At 38.3% G+C, this 14,372-nt stretch overlaps 1 protein-coding gene across 1 annotated transcript; it reads left to right on the top strand.

The window, feature by feature from the left end:
* Window positions 1-4,878: 4,878 nt before the first annotated feature.
* oprk1 (opioid receptor, kappa 1) lies at window positions 4,879-9,429 on the top strand. The gene is made up of 3 exons (XM_080292312.1): window positions 4,879-5,661; window positions 6,258-6,610; window positions 8,741-9,429. The coding sequence occupies exons 1-3, from the start codon at window positions 5,423-5,425 to the stop codon at window positions 9,277-9,279; spliced, it is 1,131 nt and encodes a 376-aa protein (XP_080148438.1). The 5' UTR covers window positions 4,879-5,422; the 3' UTR covers window positions 9,280-9,429.
* The last annotated feature ends 4,943 nt before the right edge of the window (window positions 9,430-14,372 follow it).

Below are 14,372 nucleotides of genomic sequence, written 5' to 3'. Positions count from 1 at the left end.
GTAAACCAAAATACGTTTTAACATCTGGCTTTTATTGAATGGCTCTGAAGAAAACAGCTGTCCTAATGGGTCTTCTGCTGCTTAACATGTAACCTGTTTCTATCTACTGTGCCTAAAGTGGAATAATGATTGTGAGACAAATAGCAAAACAACAGATTAGAATCATCTAGAATATAAAGGCTTAAAAAGTATTTCAAACTTTTGCTCTTTTTTATGCACATTGCATTTATTTAGCAAGGTAATAATGCTGCATTTGGATATTTAAACTGTGACCGTTTCTTTTTTTAAAGAAAGCTGCTGCGAAAATACTAAATCCTGACAGTCTAAATTATAAGTCTTATCTTCAATGAGTCAGCAGTTAATATTAAGCTAAGCATCTGTACTTTGCAAATTAAAAAGAAAACAGTTAACTCCACACCTCCACCCCTGCCAGTGCTGTATTATCATGGACATGTGGATGCTGCTTTGTGATTTTAGCTGTGGTAACAATAGCACCCACTTCGATGTGATGGTTTCATTGTTCAGTTTTCTTTAGGAAAAGGAAGCAGCCAAAACCAAAACACTAAACATACATATTTGGAAAATGAAAATTGTTATTGTGGATTTGCAATTTCCTTTAAAAGCTTTTATTATTGTTTTTATTAAGTCCTTCATGTTTAATTATTTCCCCCTTTAAAGCCCAGTCTTACAAGGCTGTTCAAACAAGTCTTAAAATTAATTAATGCTTCAATTTTAATTTTAGTTGATCATTTTATCTCTATTAATTAACACTGCTGAAAATCGCCTTATAAATGATTAGATACTGATTTCTAACCGTCCTTAATTTAAAAAAAAAAATCTTGAAAGAGTACCGTATTTTTCATACCAGAAGGGACACGGGATTATAAGGTGTTAGCATAACATAATTTATGTTATGCTAACATACCTGTGTCGCTAGCTTTCACGTAGCACATCATTATATACCAGCTAGCCCAACTTCATTAACCCTACAAAAGTCACTGCTGTTTACTATTCTGTCTTCGTTTATGTTGGAAGTGATAGCAGAGCTGTCTGTTTTAATTTTTCAGAAATCTCTCAGTCAGAACATGGGCAGGGATAGCTCAGTAGGTAAAGTGGTCGCCCCATGATCGGAAGGTCGGCGGTTCGAATCCACTTAACCGCTACCCTGAGGTACCCCGTCCCTACACACTGCTCCCCGGGCGCCTGCTTAGTGGGCTGCCCACTGCTTCACTGAGTGAATGGGTCAAATGCAGAGAAAAACAAGTAATTTCCCCATGGGGATCAATAAAGTATCCATTATTATTATCATGTTTAGGTGGAAACTAGCGAGCTAACTTCTAACTCCGTTAAATTGTATATGTTCTGTTTTCATGGATGGCTGGATGTTAAACTTAATTGTTACACCTGATAAAGCAGCAATGCTGATCATTTTATTAAAGATGAAAGACTTTACACAGTAGTCATAATGCTCCGACAATCCATCAAGCAGTATGGCTTCGTATCTTACTAAAGTCGTACTAAAACATTTTTTGACAGATTTTTGAATGCCGTGTACCACATAAAATCGGTTCAAGATCAGTAAGCACAACCAGAATTCATACATAAGGCGCACCGGATTATAAGGCACACTGTTGATTTTTAAGAAAATTAAAGGATTTTAAGTGTGCCTTATAGTCTGAAAAATACGGTAGTTATAAAACAGCTTGGTAATCATGTGCAAAGGAACTGTTTATTTTAAGAGTTGCAGCATTCCATACTACTAATCATTTTACTACATTAGTCATGGAGTTCCACAGGGTTCTGTACAGGGACCATTATCTTTTTATTTCCCGTAGCCAACATTATTTGAAAATACTGTATTTTTTTTTCTTTGCTATATAGCGGATACCTGGCCACAGACCGTTATTAAGCCAAATAACACAAATCACTTAAACTATGAACGAGTGGTACATTCCATCTCGAAACAGGACATTTTTAAAACATTCATTACTTGACCGTCTCTGATTTGCCTAAAAACATTATGCTCTAAAGTCCAGACATGTATAATGATTCCTGTGATTTTTTAGTTTATATCGAATACTTTTCTAGATATTGATACTTTTAAAAAGCACTGTTCTCCCACTTCCAAGCCTTTTTTCTTTCACTTTGAAATCTGAGGCAATGATGAACATGAAAAACTATTAAAGATAAAAGCATGATATTTTCACCTGCCTTTCCTACCATTAAATTGAATCAGGAGCTGTAATTTGGGACAGATGCATCAAAAAATGTTTGAGTACTGGCTCTTTAAAATACAAAAAAAAGTCTCATATTTGACTACACACTACTAAAGAAACTCCACATTGCAAAAAACAACTAGTGACAATTTCAGAGGAGTATATAGTGGTGCAAAATAGAGCATGTAGAATATTTTTTAACATTAAATTATTATTCACAAAATTGTGCAAAATGCTGGAAATGGGTTGAAAGACCATTTTTCTGTCTGGCATTATCTTTCCCTCCATAACACTGAGGAACCTGGGAGTTACTTTTGGCCAGGATATGTCCTTCAGTGTGCACAATAAACAAATATGTAGAATTTATTTCTTTCATCTCTGTGACAGTGACAGTGAAAAACTAGTTTGTGCATGTGTTACTCTGAGGCTGAATTTAATTCATTGCTATCAAGTTGTTTAAAAAATAAGTTCCCTGAAAGCCTTCAATCGATCCATGATGATGCAGTGCGACTACTAACAGGGACAAAAACGAGAGACCCTATTGTGCCTATTAGCTTCTCTTAACTAGCTCCCTGTTAAATCAACAGTTAAATTTAAAGTTCTTCTAGTCACATGCAAGGTACTGAATACTGTTAAAGAGTGTTAAAAATAAATAATTAAATAAAATCAAATTAAACTGAATTCACAGGATTTCACATTTCATAAGACCATTTTGTATAATATAATGATGGTGATGTCACTTGGTGTATTGTGTAAGATTTATTTACCCACAGAGATTTATCACCTGGCTCTACAATATCCCGCAGCTCTGTGGAAAATTTTAGCATCTTTCACCATATTTTTTTTAAATACAGTAGCTTCACTCATCAGCTTCAGGCAGACAGATGTGTTTAACAAAAATACGTCATGTTGGATTACAGAAGAAACTTTTTAAACTGACCTCTTACTTACTCTTAACTGTTTTGCTGAACTGCTGAAACAACACAGTAACCTTAAGGCTTTAAACCAGGTGAATATGTGCTCTGCAAGCGGCAGTTTTTCCTCTGTGTAACCGAGAGTGGGTGGGAAGGCAGATATTTTGAAGATTAATCAATAATATAGTTGTAGGATTAAAGAAGTATTACTTTGTTGTTGGGAAGAGGTTGTGTCTGGGAAGCACATTGTGCTTTTTTTTTTAATCTCCAAAAGCTGCACGCAAACCGTAGCTATCTTTTTTCTGTTGGTGCAATCTTTCAGTGAATGCTAAAGTGGAAACTAATACTGCATATGGAAGGACAGTTTTCAAATGGAGCTAAATAAATGGAAAATTTCAAAATGCGACACTAATCAGCAGGTGAAGAGCTCTTGAAAGAATTATTTTTTTTAAATAGATCATTTGGGAAATCCCCAACAAAAAGTGAAATTAGGTTGTTTCACTGAAAGTTGTTTCATCGTTAAAGTGAAGCATCTTACGGAAGAGATAGGGTCTTGGGCTCACTATGCAAAGTGGAGGAAAATGCGAAAAGGAATTCCCTCTTGACCTCATCTACAGGAAGTTACATAACAAACATTTCCTCTCTTCCTCTGGAACGCAAATGCATATATATATATAAAACTGTTTCAAGTGCCAGAGGAACAGTAGCAGATTGCATCTATGTGCAAACAGACCTTTGGCACTGCACTTATAAGACTGAGGGTAAACACTGTAACTGCCTCCTTCCTTCACTCGCAGAGGAAAACGATGCGATTCTCAAGGTTCAAGTGGGATTTGCATCAAATATTTGTACAAAAAAAGCAACAACAACAACACAGGACATCTCACAAAGTCAAGTCCGTCCTTGACAATAGAAACACACCTACAAAAAGGCCTTGTCACTCAAGTTACACCTGGCCATGATGGGTCTCTAAGCAACAACTGTCAATGCATGAAACGAAGGAAAGGAAACAGCACACGCTTAATTACATGCTGGTTGGAATCTGTCTGCTGACTGTTGGGGGAGAAAGGGGGAGACAGGTTACATGGGAATAGCCTGTAATATCGGGACTGGTGCTTTCTTTATTTGCGATGGTAGTGATTCGTTAGTTTGACATCTCAGTGTTTTTACATTTTGTGTTATTGTGGGGTGGACGAGTAGATCCATGTTTTCGGGTAAAGTTAAATCAATAAAAGAGACAATGCGCAAGGAAAATGTTTTTACGGAGATTAAAGGCAAAGCTGAAAAATGAGACTTCTCTACTGTTGCAGCAAAACTAATTCCGGTTAAAATTGGAAACAAGAATGTTGATGAGGTGACGATCACTTTCCCCCCTCTTTTTTCCCGTGAAGCCGCGCAAAGTAGCGTCCTTTGTTATCGCTCGTTTCCGCTCAGGCTGTTTCATATGCATTGCATTCATATATATAATTTTTTGGTTAGATCGCCTGACGTCTGCGTTAAAATGTCTTATAACCTTCAGCAACCAGGACTCTGTATTTTTTGCACTGCGGTGGTAGCTCTCACGTCAGTTGGCCGCAAAAACAGGAATTCATAACATTATGTTTGAACACACAGAGGAAAAAAATACATTTTAAAGATTATTTTCGTTATTTTGTGTAGCTTAAAGGGTGGTTTAACGGTCAAAGTGCGTTAGTCACTAGTAATGCAAGTACCAGAAATAAAACAAAAATGGTCCAAATTTAGATAAAAGAGTGATAAACGGACTGTGTTTCTATCTAGCTGTTATTCCTGTGGTAAGAGTCCTTATTCTGGCTGGATACTCTGTCATATCTGTTGGCGCTACCTCTGATGTCACTGAATGAGCAGTGCGGGCTTCCAGTGCGCACCTTCGGGGACGCAGCAGTGGCACAGCCAGTGGATTGTGCTGTGCGTTCGCCAACTACCCGGAAACCTTTTGTTTCTCACGTTTTTCCTCGCATCCGGATTTCAGTCCGTGTTTGTACTTCTGCTCATCCGCCTGGGTTTATTCCAATGAACTTTTTTGGAAGCGGGAAAGCAGGTAAGGTGGTGTCACACTTGTGTAATTATGTCCTTGAGCGCGTTGTGTTGGCTCTTGTTCTCTCACACAGATCCCACAGTATGTGCTAATGGAAAAAACTGCCCTGTTTTTTTCAAACAGTCGCCAGATATTCTGCTGTCTTGGTCTGCACCAAATTAAGTTGAACGGTCAGTTTACGCCCAACAGCAGCAGCAGCAGCAGCAACAGCAGCGGCGGCGGCAGCTTTCAGCACCATGGAGAGCAACGTGGTGCACATCTTCAAAGAGGACCGGTGTCCCTCGGGCCAGCCGGGGGAGTGCATCCCAAACTTTACCTGGCAACCTTTGGATATTTTCAACTACACTGCCAACGCCACCTGGGATGCTGAACCCGAGCCAATGTCGCCCATCATCCCCATCATAGTCGCCGTTTACTCCATAGTGTTCGTGGTGGGCTTAGTCGGCAATTGTTTGGTGATGTATGTCATCATAAGGTGAGCTATCAGCTTTGAAATCGTGTTATCTGTTGTGTGAAAGAGCATGATCATCAGCTTGAAACCGAGTGCGTATCTGCAGGAGTAGCTCATAAAATGGGAATTCGGTGCGCACTGATCAAGTCCTTTGCAGTGTGTTTGCTCATGTGTTTTCAGAAAAGCATTAAGTTTGGTATCACCTCTACTCGGGTCTGGGACATACATCAACAGAAATGAGGTTTAAAATGAAGCAAATGTTGGATTTTTGTCGTTTCTGCAACTGTATAGTGCATGCATATAGTGTGTTTTCTTGTTTCAAACACACACACACATACACACACACACACACACACAGAGATAGATAGATAGATAGATAGATAGATAGATAGATAGATAGATAGATAGATAGATAGATAGATAGATAGATAGATAGATAGATAGATAGATAGATAGATAGATAGATAGATAGATAGATAGATAGATAGATAGGGTTTTCCCCCATGTTGCTTCCCTTTATTATACTGAACACATGATTTAATCACTCTCGCTTCCCCCCAGATGAAAGAAAATCAAAGAGAATCGTGTTTACTTCTACTCTCCCCACTCCTCCCCCCCAGATACACAAAAATGAAAACAGCCACCAACATCTACATCTTTAACCTGGCCGTGGCTGACGCCCTGGTCACCACCACCATGCCCTTCCAGAGCACCGACTACCTGCTCAGCTCCTGGCCGTTTGGCGAGATAGCGTGCAAAGTTTTCATCTCCATCGATTACTACAACATGTTCACCAGCATCTTCACCTTGACCATGATGAGCGTGGACCGATACGTAGCTGTGTGTCACCCTGTTAAGGCCTTGGATTTCCGGACCCCCGTCAAGGCCAAGATCATCAATGTTATCATCTGGGTGCTGTCGTCGGCTGCTGGGATCCCTGCCATGATACTGGGCAGCACCAATACTAATAACGGTATGACCATTTCATGCACTGGTATGACCCTACCTCTGTTCTTTATCTAATTTTTATATGTTTTTTTTTTTTGGTTATATTTCAGTTTATTTATAGTCTGTCTGCTGTAGAGACAAATTACCTTGTTCTGTACTAAGGAGACTAATATGCGATTTCATGCTAAAAGCTCTATATAATTTACAGCTGAGAATTATCTCAATTGGCTACTTCACATTCAATGAACAGGGTGTTCTATAGGTCTGATGACAGCCTATTAGCTACTTGATTTGCTGAAGCTATGACAGAGAAAATGGGTCTTCCTTTAGAAAGGTTATAATAGAAGAACATATTTTCTTTCAGCAAATGTCTGAAATTCATCTTTACAATGAAATTCTATTGAGTACAAGACACTTTATCCAAAGACTTGCTCATGAATCTAATTCTGGACTTTAGTTTCCTCAATTGACAACTTTTATGCATCACAGGATCTCTCTCACATTGTCATTTCTAAGCCATGCTGGTGGCAGGACAGGAATTTAAAGGAGCCCAAAAGGATCATAATCATAATCAAATACAGAACGAAGGATAAAATAGCATGAAATTTTTTTTCAAACTATGTCTACTGAGAACATAATACACACCACTTTATTAGGTACACCTTGCCTTCATAGTTGCCTGAATTCTTAGTGGCACAGATTCAAAAATACGCTGGAAACATTCAGAGATTTTGGTCCATCTTGACATGATAGCACTAGGCAGTTGCTGCTGGCCATTTGAGCACAGCGAACACAAGAAATCAGTTTGGGATGATGGTATTGTGTGTTATCCTCCTGGAGGCAACCATCAGAAGATAAGATAAGATAAGATAAGATAAGATAAGATAAGATAAGATAAGATAACCATTATTAGTCCCACATGTGGGAAATTTGTTAATGACTACACCGTTGGTTATAAAGGGACAGTTGTTCAGGAACAATAATAAGGTAGACTGAGGTGTTTAAACAATGCTCAGTTTGTGCTAAGGAGCCCAAAGTGTGCCAAGAATATATCTCTCACCTCAATACCCCACCAGTAGCCTGAAACGTTGATACAAGGCAGGATTATGCTTTCATGTCATTTATACCAAACTCTGACCCACCAGACTCACCAGTTTTTTCAGTCTGCTAGTTTCATGCATATTGTCACCTCAGTTACCTGGTCTTAGCTTGCAGGAGTGGTTGCATCGGTGGTTATTTGAATTACTGTCTCATCAGATCAAAGCAGTCTTTTCTTTGTCCTCTGACCTCTGACATCAAAAAGCATTTTCACCCAGAGAATTGCAACACATTGGATATTTTCTCCAATGTGTTGCAAAAATATTTATGAGATATTTTCTCATAAAACAAGCCATGGTTGTCCTTGAAATTCTCAATGAAACAGCATGTTTAAAGTCACTTGTCTGCATGTCTAAATGGTGATCAGCTGATTATATATTTACATTAACAAAGAGATAAACAGCTCTATCCAAACAAGTGGCTTGTGAATGTAAAATGTCTGAGAAACTAAACAGTTTTTCATGGTGTTTATGAATGTATTTTAGTGTTTTATAGCCAGACTTTAATGTTTACAAACAGTTTAACTGACCTAAATCGGGTCGGTTAAATTTTAACCCAGTAAAGCCAGAACAGGGAAATAATTTCCAGAAAAATTCAATTTGTTTTTTAAACTGGAGTGTTTAGAGCCTTCTGACAATTAAAAAGAAAAAAAAAAGACTTTACATACCTATTTGCATATATGACTTTTAATCATATTCACTACATCCAGCATTTTTGTGAAATGCATTAGGTGTTCAGGGGGGAAAAGAAATCGCACTGACGATGGAGGTCTCAAAAACTCACAATAACTCATGTGTCAGATATAATGCATTTGGAGTTACAGGGTTAAGTCATATGTTTTTTTTTACTGCTATTAATGCCCTGAGAGTAACACTTCCTTCATATCCATCACCTTCATGCTAATAAACACAAGAAAACCATTCACTAAACATCTCTATGCAATTTTAAAGATGTCAATTTGACATGTAACTTTGAACATGTCAATCTGACATTAGCGTGTCATTTTGAGCATTTCCTGCTGTGTGTTCCTATAACTGCATTCTTCTGTAACTAACAGGGACTACAGAGTGTGCTTTACAGTTCCCTGATCCCTACATCTACTGGGACACGCTGATGAAGATCTGTGTCTTCATCTTTGCATTTGTGGCACCGGTCATCATTATAACTGTCTGCTACACTCTGATGGTCATGAGGCTGAAGAGCGTGCGGCTGCTGTCAGGCTCACGCGAGAAGGACCGCAACCTGCGTCGCATCACCCGTCTGGTGCTGGTGGTGGTCGCCGTCTTTGTGGTGTGCTGGACACCCATTCACATCTTCATCTTGGTCAAGACGCTGTCAACAAATGTCCCTGAGACCACAGCTGTTATGGCCGCCTACTTCTTCTGCGTGGCGCTGGGCTACACCAACAGCAGCCTTAACCCCATCCTCTATGCTTTCCTGGATGAGAACTTCAAGAGATGCTTCAGAGACTTTTGCTGTCCCAGAACACAAGGACAAGGTGACTGTCATGGAGTGAGCCGTGTGAGAAGCACTCTGCGGGATCATTCTTGCCCTGCAGAAGCTCGGGGAGGCGTAAAGCAAGCCAGGCCCGTATGACTAGCCATGGACATGTCCTCTATGCCCTATCAGAGCTGGGAGGACTCCAATGAGCTGGGCTTAACTCAAATCACTACAGCTATCTGAGATAAAAGCCAGAGTCAGGGCCAGATTTTTAGCTCTGTATCCAGCACGTTGGTCAAATAAGCCAAAAACATGTTCACTTAAAAGATTAGCCTGGTGCTAATCTATGTTTTATTCTTACTACACAAATCCCATGAAAAGGCCACAACCAACAAAGATTGGAGCTTCTAATTTTCTGTACGCTACTCTGCTGCAATGAATGAGTCACTAAAGTCGCTAAAAAGTATTAATTCCTCACTAAAAATAGTCACCAAGGAATAGACTTCAGTCGTGTTGGAGACCACAGAACACAGATAATTAAGCCTTAAAAGAATGAACTGTATGTAATAGTACACAGAGACGACTTAAATTTTTAAAAGATGCACAGACATGAATAGGCTTCAGTTCAAGTTATGTAAAAAAAATTCTTGACAGAAAGATGAACCTGTTGGTGGTTTTGATATTTAAGTATAAAAGAGTTTAAAGTCCCACTCGCAAGTTTATCATTATAAGCGTGATGTTACTTTTTTATTGTGTTTTTTTTAATCTTCTTTTTAAAAAGAAATCATATTCAAAGGATAGTGGGATGCATCATCATTATGCCCATGCTAAATAGTGATAAGACGTATACAGGCAAAATACTACATTAATCAGAAGTCTTTTCAGAAAGCCATATTATTTGCCAGAAAATTGCATCAAAAATATAACACTGACCCCACAAACACACTCAAGAAGTCCAGGTCTGTGAAGTGGATTTGCAGTACTCCTTGTATCCTTAAGCCTTAATGCAAAAATAAAATGAGTTAGTTACAAACAGGATAACAACTAAGACAAAAACCCATCCCTGTCTAGTTGCTGTGAATGTGGAAATTAGCTACAGAAATTGAAATCATTATTTTTACTGCAAACATTAAAGTCGAGTCCCAAAAGGTTGATTCTGTTCATCTGGACGCAGCGTTTTCAGTGGGAGAAACATTTCGTCACTCATCCAAGAGACTTCTTCAGTCTCAGCTGACTTTAGGTTTCCCCAACCTAATAAACAGTACATTTGCACAATGACTGAAACTAGCCCAGTGAATCAACCTGTTGGGATTTAGTAACTTGATGCATGCATCAAGACATTAAAGTCAGGTATTTTGACACCGCAGTCTGTGGAGAACTACTCGCTTTTGGAGACTGCCTCGAGTGGCCAATTGAGGAAATGCAATTTTTGCACCTTTTCACATTGTTGATGGCAACACTGCAAAGATGAAGCCAGATGTTTAAAGAAGATAAACACGTTTTTTAACTAGACCTGTAAACTGTCTGGGCTTTCATATTAACATGAATAAGATCAAAGCTCTTTAAGAAACTGGATTTAAAAAAAAAGGGACTATCCCTGATGATGTTGGGAACAATGTGCATTACTGTGTGTCATTGTTTTATAGATGTGCATTGCAGTTTGGTGCTTTGGTGTTAAAAGTGTGTGAATAGTCCTTTCACTCTGACAGTTAACTAATGTAGAATATTTAATAGCCTCTCAGGGAGTAATCCTCTGATATTCACGACTTAAAACGCTGAAGAGAGCGAATCAAAGTATTTTCTCCTTGACCCGCTGCTTGACTTTGACGACGGCTTCGTTGTCAAAACATCAGTAGGTATTGTTCTTCAGTTGTAGGCTCAGTTTGAAGCTGAACTGTATTAACTGCATCTTTGAACATTTAGAGCTGTGATGCTGCAGTCTCTTTGAGATAACAGGACACAGTGTCCGCCTTTTCTCATCTACTCTGAAACTAGAACCGCATGTAAAAGGAAAAAAATGGGCAGAGGGCTTTAAGGCAACCGCCATCAGGACAACAGTGTATTGTATCTACACAACAGTGCTTTCAGCATTTAGTGCAATTTAATGTCTATACTGTAAATTTCCTCTCAACCTGTCACCATAGTCTGGGCTTGGTAAATGTGTGTTTGTGAGTTTATGTGCTGAAATGTGACACGGAGCATTATATTCTAATGGCAACACATCGGCTCTTTCAGCTTTACATACATTTTTCATCAGCCGCAGACATTCTGTATGAAACAGTTTGTTATTATGGCCATCGCTCTTTCACTGCACACAAATACTGAAAGTTTTTTTTTTATGGTGTGTTAAATTCCTTCCATTTTAGATGGTTCAAAGTGCTTCGTAATGGTCTATGATAAGTCTTTCTTTCATCTTTGTAAAACGATTTACTGACTCGTCCTTGTTTGCTGAACTTATTATTGTAGCTGTTCTAGTAGCCATCAGGTCACCCAGATTTAATCAAATAAACTCTTAAATGTAATGTAATATATTTACCTGTTTAAATCTGATAAAGATATAGTGTTATAGCAGAAGTTGTGTTTTGTGCCTTGTTTGTGTGCCTTATCTTCTGCACCAGAGTTCAGCTGTTATGCTTGTTTAAAATAAAATAGCAGGTAGATTTTAGCACTTACAGTTTAAGACTTGTTATTCTTAAAGTACAATTTATCCCATATGAGCTTAGTAGCTGTAGCATTATGTAAGAGGATTAACATCTTACAGAGGATATGTGTTGTTATGATATGTTTCTCTTAATTATTCCTCTAATGCTATTACATTATTTGATGCAGCACAATATCAGCTCATTAATGTCTAATGCTGCTGCTGCTGTGGATGTTTGGACATATTTTGATGTATCTTTGAGCTTTGGATGTCAAAAACATGTTTCACACATGCACAACTAAGTCACAATAAAGCTGAGAAATGTGAGATTCAAGGTGAATACAAAGGAGAGCTTCAGTTCAGTCTTCAGTTATATCAGCGTGGGCACAAGGAAGTTTTTTTTTTTTTAAAGCTTATTTGTCAAAAAAAGTGGTAGGAAGACTGTATAGCCCACCTCCTCAGTGCTTCTATTTTTCAAGGTATTATTAAGTAAATTCAATTCAGATACAATGTTAATGTTTCCATGGTGAACACACTGAGGGAGAGGCAGAGGTCCATGCTTGTTGTGCTAATTGTATGGCACTTTGTGTAGTCGGCCTCGTGGAAGAATCTGCACTGACTGTAAGTTCAGCCCCTGTGTGAGGACTTTAATGATATGTTGGCACTGCTGTGACCTTCCTATCTTTTTATTTATCTTGTTGATTTGTCTTGATTTGTGTTTGAGCTTGTGATTAAGACGGGGTTATTACTATCTGAAGGTGTGGGGAAAAGAACAAACCAATATTTTGGGTTTTTTGATTTGTTTTTAAATTGTTAACAATATTCTATTTAATTATACTAAGTTGTTAAAAGTTGGCTTAAAGCCATTTCTACTACAATTTAACTATCCACTCGCTGTTTATTTATGGTAGTTGAAATAAAATGTTGCCTAATGTGAAAACTGTTTATGTTGCTCTTATAAAGTCAGATATTCTGTGACAGTTAAGAGGTTGGGATGGATGTTGTTGATTCAACAATATATAACTTTGTAATGCTTTGTAATGCAAATCATAATCAATAATTGCAACAGATGAGAAAAAAATAAAGAATATTTGGAACACTGGATAGACACAAATGAAAAATGTTATCCTGCTGATGAGAGATAAGAAAATTGTCTCGTAGCTAAAAAGGAAAACTTAAATACACTGAGAATGAGCTTGGAGCGACAAAGGCAGCTCCCCAACTGCAGCCACCACACAGCCAAGAATGAGCCACTTTATTTTTCAAACACTATCATCGGCTGTGCAGGTTTTTATTTACTTTTTATTACAAAAGGACTGTTTGTTTGTTTTTTCATTATTTCTACAGTTGCCATTTGTGAAAGGCTTCCAGATGAGGTGCCCCTCCTTACAGCAGCTGACAAATATAATGGTGCACAGATAAAAGGGATTCTGAAGGATTTTAGAGGCAAATTAAATCAGTCGGTCCTTACGTGGATTGTTGAAGCTGACAGCTATAATTACAAAGATTACTGCATTTTTCTACTCACTGTCTCCCAAGGTGCAAGTGCATTTGCAAGCCATTACATTTAGCCAGGTTCAGTAATAAGCTCTGCCTTCTAATAAGGATTGAACAGGTGCCTACTCATTGCTTGCCTCATAAGCCATATACTAAAAATGAAAGTGCTGGGAAAACAGAATTATGTGTATTAGATTATATGTAATTATGTCATATTAACAGGCTATTAACAACTGTTTAAAATAGAACCCAGTGAGGACATAGATATAGATATCTTACTACATGAAGACTGGTTTTGGGATGTTATGAAAGGTAAATGGAGTGCTGGGGAGGAGTTTTTGAGGAAGGAAGGAGCCAAAATGTCAAAGCAAGTGTCATGCGTGCTGATCCATGATAAATATAACTAGAGACATTTTTCAAAACCTGCCGACCCAAAACAGCATTTAGCCTCCGTCACATTGTGTTTGACACCCCAGAGTTAAATCATTAAATTAATCAAAAAAGAAAAGACATCTCAGAATCCCTCAGATTTGCCTTGTCCATTGGAGTCACCATTCATCCATTCATCTTTTTAAGCCTTAATCCTCCTCAGATGACACTGGGAACAGATTGGATTGTCCATCACAGCTATACAGCCAGTTAACCTGACATGCATGTCTGTGTATTGTATGGGGAAACCAGAGCACCCCAGGAAAACCCACTCAGGCACATGGAGAAAATGTAAACATGCAGTGACTACAGCTGACTAGCAGGTTCAAATTCTTGCTCTGGGTAGGCATTGCTAATAAGTGCACCAGCATGCTGCTCTGTCTGGAGTAATGACTCTATAAAAAGTTACATATGGCCCATTCTTTGAAAGAATTTTTAAACATGTAAAAGTCTAAAAACTATTACAGGAACCAGGAGGAATTAATTTGCATGACTTCCACCTTTTCTCTACATGGACTGGAATGCAGGACCTAAATACTTCTACCTCTGAGAATAGATATGCAAAGCATTAGCAATGAAATTTACAACTTACAAATCCTGAATAAAAGATGCCATATTATAACGCAGTACCAACCTTTCTATAACTACTCATTTCAATGGAATTTTACTCCGTAGAGAGCAG

The sequence above is a fragment of the Astatotilapia calliptera genome, chromosome 18, assembly GCF_964374335.1.
Source record: "Astatotilapia calliptera chromosome 18, fAstCal68.1, whole genome shotgun sequence".
Taxonomy (NCBI): Eukaryota; Metazoa; Chordata; class Actinopteri; order Cichliformes; family Cichlidae; genus Astatotilapia; species Astatotilapia calliptera.
The sequence above is the reverse complement of the archived record's forward strand: the minus strand, read 5'-3'. Positions and strand labels throughout refer to the sequence as shown.